The sequence below is a fragment of the Eleutherodactylus coqui genome, chromosome 13 (assembly GCF_035609145.1).
Source record: "Eleutherodactylus coqui strain aEleCoq1 chromosome 13, aEleCoq1.hap1, whole genome shotgun sequence".
Lineage (NCBI taxonomy): Eukaryota > Metazoa > Chordata > Amphibia > Anura > Eleutherodactylidae > Eleutherodactylus > Eleutherodactylus coqui.
This window is the reverse complement of record NC_089849.1, coordinates 60,222,887-60,228,668: the sequence shown is the minus strand read 5'-3', so window position 1 is coordinate 60,228,668 and position 5,782 is coordinate 60,222,887. Positions and strand designations below refer to the sequence as shown.

General features: G+C 41.7%; 1 protein-coding gene across 1 annotated transcript; it reads right to left on the bottom strand.

Annotated features, from left to right (window-relative positions):
* Nucleotides 1-2,382: 2,382 nt before the first annotated feature.
* On the bottom strand, nt 2,383-3,297 carry LOC136587370 (olfactory receptor 10A7-like). The gene has a single exon (XM_066585940.1). The coding sequence runs from the start codon at nt 3,295-3,297 to the stop codon at nt 2,383-2,385; it is 915 nt and encodes a 304-aa protein (XP_066442037.1).
* Nucleotides 3,298-5,782: the final 2,485 nt, after the last annotated feature.

Here is a 5,782-nt window from a genome sequence, read left to right as displayed (position 1 = left end):
GTTACCACGCCCCCAGTTCAGCTACCTTGCTGCCTCAGAGAAAGGGGGAAGTGGGAATAATCACCTGATAGTTTTTTTTTCTTTCAGATTGATAGACATGACTATGCACTAGCTAATGGCCCAGGAGACAGCGGATTCAGTCATGTTGATCAGTCATTAGATAACCCTGATTTTGCACTCTTTGTGGATGAATCGAGGAATGATCAAGAAGGCAGGTTCTACATAAGCTATATTGTGCTCTCCTTACATGATCTAGTCAAAGCCTAACCTCTTCTAACCTAATGTCTACACAGACTCCCGCTATGCCTATGGCATTGCTCATGACTTCGGACCCATCTGGAGAGCAAGGTCATTCTTGAAAATAAAGCAATTAGAAACAGTAAAGGTGTACCAGCACCGATGGAAGCCGTCTTGCTGCCCGAGAGAGTGGCCTAAAAGTGCAACAAAAGGCCAATCCATGGATGGCACCTAAGGCAACCATAAATCACCCGGCTGATCAGGCTGTGTAGATAGCCACACAGAAGCCCAGACTTGATCCTTCAGGGGTTGGAGCGGTAAAGATACCCCCCCAGTTGTCACCCCCCAGTGGATTATGACCTGTTGATTTAGTTACAAAAGCAGGCAACTAAAGGGGGGGGGAAGGAACAGTGGGAACCAGAAAGAGGGGCAAAGAGACACCTGGGGATAAATGGATGGTATCCAACAAGCCTTGTCTGCCACAAGCCCCTATCCAATCATGGCCATGGCTTCGGCCTCCCATGGAAATACACACCTGTCACAAATAGCTGTGATCGCTAGTTACTGGTTTGCACCAGGATTTAGCATCACGGCAGCCACACACACACAGGGCTGCCTGATTTGTGCACAGAACAATGTGGGTAAGTCTGTATAGGCTCCCATGCAGTGCACCCCTCGTCCTGACTACCGATTCCAGTGTCTTCAAGTAGACTACTTCCAACTGCCAAGGATGGGCAGGTATAAGGTCGGTCTGATCTGCCTGTACCTGTTCTCAGGGTAGCCAGTCTGGCATACCCGCCCACAAATGCCACCAACAAAAACTGACCTCTGAGGTGGTACACAGGTACAGAGTATCACAGACAACTGAGAGTGACCGAGGTATTCCCTCCATGGGAGAAGTGATGCAGAAAGTAATGAAAGTGTTGGGGCTAGAACTGGCCTTTTATGCTCCGTACCATCCACAAACCAGTGGTAGAGCAGAAAGTTTAAATGGTACCTTAGAAACCACGAACCAGGAAGGCCATGGCAAAGCTCAGTAGACCATGGACTGAGTACCTCCCCTTGGTACTCTTCTCCAGAAGGTACACACCTGACAGAATCGGCCTCAGCCCATATGAGGTACTTTTTGGGTCGGCCCCAAGGTCAGAATTGTATTTACCGTGATAACTTCAGATGCAGCATGGTAGCTTGACAAACTGTGTTATTGCTCTCACAAAATACCTAACTAATGTATATTCTTGAGTGTTTACTTCCCTTCCCTTCCAGATCCAGAGACTGACACGGGGACCTATGACCTGCTCCCCGGAGATTGGGTCTATGAGAAGAAAATTGTTAGAAAACACTCCTTTTAGCCCAAATATGATGGTCCTTCTCTGTTTTCTTAGCCTCTATACTAACACCATCACAAATAGGACAGGCTGTGAACAATGGAAAAAAACACCTAAGATGTAGCCATTTTTCGTTTGAAAACACATGATGTCCGACATCCATGACGACAGAAGCTCACGCAGGACCAAATGGAAAAAGACCATAATTAGACTACCCAATCCCATGCTTTGATTTCCAATCACGTACTGTTTCCGGCATACCCATAAAGGGCAATTAACTCATAATGCTATATAGGATGCTATACGACTACTAATAAACAGAATCCAGGAAGACTTTCTACACTGACAGTCTGTCTCTGTGTGAACTCTTCCATTGTGCGCACAATCTGTGAACGTAAATCAGGTAGGGTGCAAACATTCCTATTGATTACGCCGTGGACCCCAAATAAATGCACGACAGATGGTCTGTACTTAATATACTTAATTTTTCACACACTACTTCTGTATTTTTGTCTAACCTTGTTAAATAAATGATGTCATGGTGTAAACTGTTATGTGTTATTGTTCATCTGAGGTTGTATTTATCTAATTTTGAGGCCTCCTTAAGAACAAGGTTTTTTAAAATTATGTATTTACCTGACAATATTCAGAGTACATAACCTGACTCCTCCCTCTGTCTCCTTCTTTCAGAATTCAGTAAGAGCAGGAGACTGGAGGAGGAGTTGGGGTATGCATGGACCGTACACTGTGTGACAACAGCAGCTGCGTGAGTGATAAACTTTGTGCAGCACCCACCACTGGCGGGCAGTAATCTTTGTCACTGAGTAAGCAATTTTCTAAATGCTATCTTTATGTCTTTGTTTCTCAAGCTATAAATTATAGGGTTAAACAAGGGTGTAAGTAAAGTATGCAGCAGGGAAACAATTTTATTAATAATCAAGGAGTGTCCTACAGATGGAATCATGTATTTTGCTGTTAAAGTCCCATAGAATAATCCTACAACAATAAGATGAGAACTGCAGGTTGAAAAGGCTTTTTCTTTCCCTGTTGTAGATGGAATCTTAAGAATGGAGAGGAAGATATACACATAGGTTACAATGATAAAACCACAAGGGAGGATAAATACTGGCATAGAAAACAGAATTCCTTCCAGTTCTACAAGAGAGGTGTCTGAGCAAGAAAGCTGCTGAATAGGAAAAAGGTCACAGTAGATATGGTCAATGATATTGTCATGGCAAAAATTAAAGTTTGATATAGGTAAGACTCCTGAAAGATTAAGAGTAAAACCCAGCAACCATGGCCATAGTGAAAGATAGATCTGGTGGTTGAAATCCATGATACTAGAGTATCTTAGAGGGTTGCAGATGGCCAAGTACCGATCATAGGACATCACTGAAAGAAGAAAACATTCAGTAATTGTTGTACCGCTGTAGAAATAAAATTGGGTGATGCAGCCAATAAAAGTTATTATTTTCTCTCCTAGTAGAATAGCACTGAGCATGTTGGGAACAATGTTCATGGAAATAACAAGGTCAGAAAAGGAAAGATGACAAAGGAAGTAATACATGGGGGACTGGATCTGGACACTGGTGGAAAATAGAATTATTATGAGAATGTTTCCCATAACTGTAAAAAGAAAGATGGTCAAGAAAAGAATGAAAAGCAAAATACTAAAGCTGTGAAGGTTTCCAAAACCCAATAGAATGAATTCCATCACTCTTGTTTCATTCATTGCAAACTTACCAAATCTTTAGACAGTCGACCTGGAACATAAAAGTCATATTCATTCTAAACACAGTGAAGACATAATAGTTTAGGTTAACTGAAAAATTGTGTTACATCCAGCGACCAACTTTTACAGACACCTTTTCAGTATAGAACATGCTTTACAGGACTGATGAGATGCAGGCTGTTGATGGTACATGATTCCATTATTATGTTCAGGGAACCAACATGCGTTGATGCCTACTTAGTAACCTAGAGCTTATCCTTATCCTACTCTCATTAGATGAGTAGACTGTGGCCATTGAAAGATGTATATCATCAACAACTATACTTTAAATCTCTCTCATTAAGGCCATTTTGCCTACAAAATTGAACATTATGGTTTTGTGCACCATTATTTGTAATACAATATTTTTTTTTAAATCACGTAGCTAGAAGCAGTTGTCATTTTGCTGTAAAAGTCAGCATACAGTTACATGTCAGGTAGATATGCAAATAATTAGAGTTGTGGCATGATTAGTTGAACAGTTTTGCAACCTGAGGCCCTAAAAGTGATTTCACACTTGGCCTATAAAAAGGCTCACAGAGGCTACTTGTGTGTAGTGGAGCTCTGCTTATGTAGAGCTTGTTGACCACCAGACATGCCTCTGCCCGATCACCAGATGTATCACCAATAGGAAATGTATAGGACCATCTGTGACACCAATTTCCACAGCCTATGATGTAGAGCTCCTGTTACAGTAAATGTGGACCGATATGCCACAGGATACCATATGGAATATGCATGCTTCCATGCCTGCATATCACATCTTGCATCCGAGCTAGAGATGGTCCAACAGGGTACTAGAGCCTAGTGTTCTGTGTTTCGCAATCAACTATCCCTTTGCTGTGATGGTGTAATAACTTACTTTTATCAACATTTCAATCACACGTATAAAGTTTCATTCAATTGCAACAACTTCCTTTAGGTGCTTGATTTTTTTGACAATGAGTACATAAATAAGTTGTCAAGATTGAACATTGTGGTTTTGTGCCCCATTCTTTGTAATACAATATAAACCAAATTGTCAAGCACCAATAACTATTACATGGCCAAGTTTTCCTAGATCACATTCGTTCCATATTCTGTTGATTGGAAGGAGGGCAAGGGGGGGGGAGAGGGGTCTCTTGACCATATATGCATAACTTTATACATTGACTTCCTGCCATATGATTGGCTCAATGGAGATTATTATTATTCATCATTGAGTAGGTGTTAGCTATATTATGTTTTTCTATAATTCTAACTTCGATAATCATCAGACATTTTATTAATTCCAAAGAGTTCACATACTTTTTCTAACAACTGTATGTATCTATGCATGTATCTTTTCCATACAGCAGAGTGTAAAAATGTATTCCAAGCCAATATACAGCTGTGCTCCCCAGCTTCAGCAAAGAGTCATTATTAACACAGTATACATTATATTAGTAATTGCAACACAAAGGGCGTGGTTTATTATGTGAGAAGTTATAGAACACCTTTGAAAAATGATCTGGTTTGTTCTGTAATGTTTCCTATTTCATCAATACTAATAAACTCTGTTTTTGAATAATGATTTCACTGACTGCTTACTCTCCTATACAGAATGGTTGAAGATGATACGATTCACAATGGATCTTAAATAGAAGTATGTGCATATTTCCATGTTACAGTATATTCTAAACATGGTTTCTTTTAGCATATTAGCTGTCACATTGTTTATCATTAGAGATGAGCGAACGCGTTCGTCCGAGCTTGATATTCGTGCGAATATTAGGGTGTTCGGGATGTTCGTTATTCGTGACGAACACCATGCGGTGTTCTGGTTACTTTCACTTCCTTCCCTGAGACGTTAGCGCGCTTTTCTGGCCAATTGAAAGACAGGGAAGGCATTACAACTTCCCCCTGCAACGTTTAAGCCCTATACCACCCCCCTGCTGTGAGTGGCTGGCGAGATCAGGTGTTCGCCTAATATAAAAGTCGGCCCCTCCCGCGGCTCGCCTCAGATGCGGTGTGAGTTAGATGAGGGACAGTGCTGTTTATACCGGAGCTGCTGTAGGGAAAGAATTGGTAGTTAGTGTAGGCTTCAAGACCCCCCAAAGGTCCTTATTAGGGCCACTGATAGCTGTGTGTTGGCTGCTGTTAGCAGTGGGATTTTTTTTTTTTTCTCAAAATCGCCTCTGCAGACCGTTGCACCTGGCATTAGGGACAGAAGTGCTGCATAGGCAGGGAGAGTGTTAGGAGTGAGTGTAGCCTTCAAGAACCTCAACGGTCCTTTCTAGGGCCATATTTATCCGTGTGCAGTACTGTCCAGGCTGCTGTTGGCTGTGCTGCATTTTTTTTGGGCTTCTCAAAATCGCCTCTGCAGAGCATTGCACCCTCCATTGATACTGCAGGGAAAGAATTGTATAGGCAGGGCCACAACACAGTTATTATTCATAGAATATACGCAGTGCTGCCTGTTGGTGGG

Coding starts and splice junctions, on each gene's coding strand:
- LOC136587370 (XM_066585940.1), bottom strand. CDS start 3,297: ATGAATGAAACAAGAGTGATGGAATTCATTCTATTGGGTTTTGGAAAC.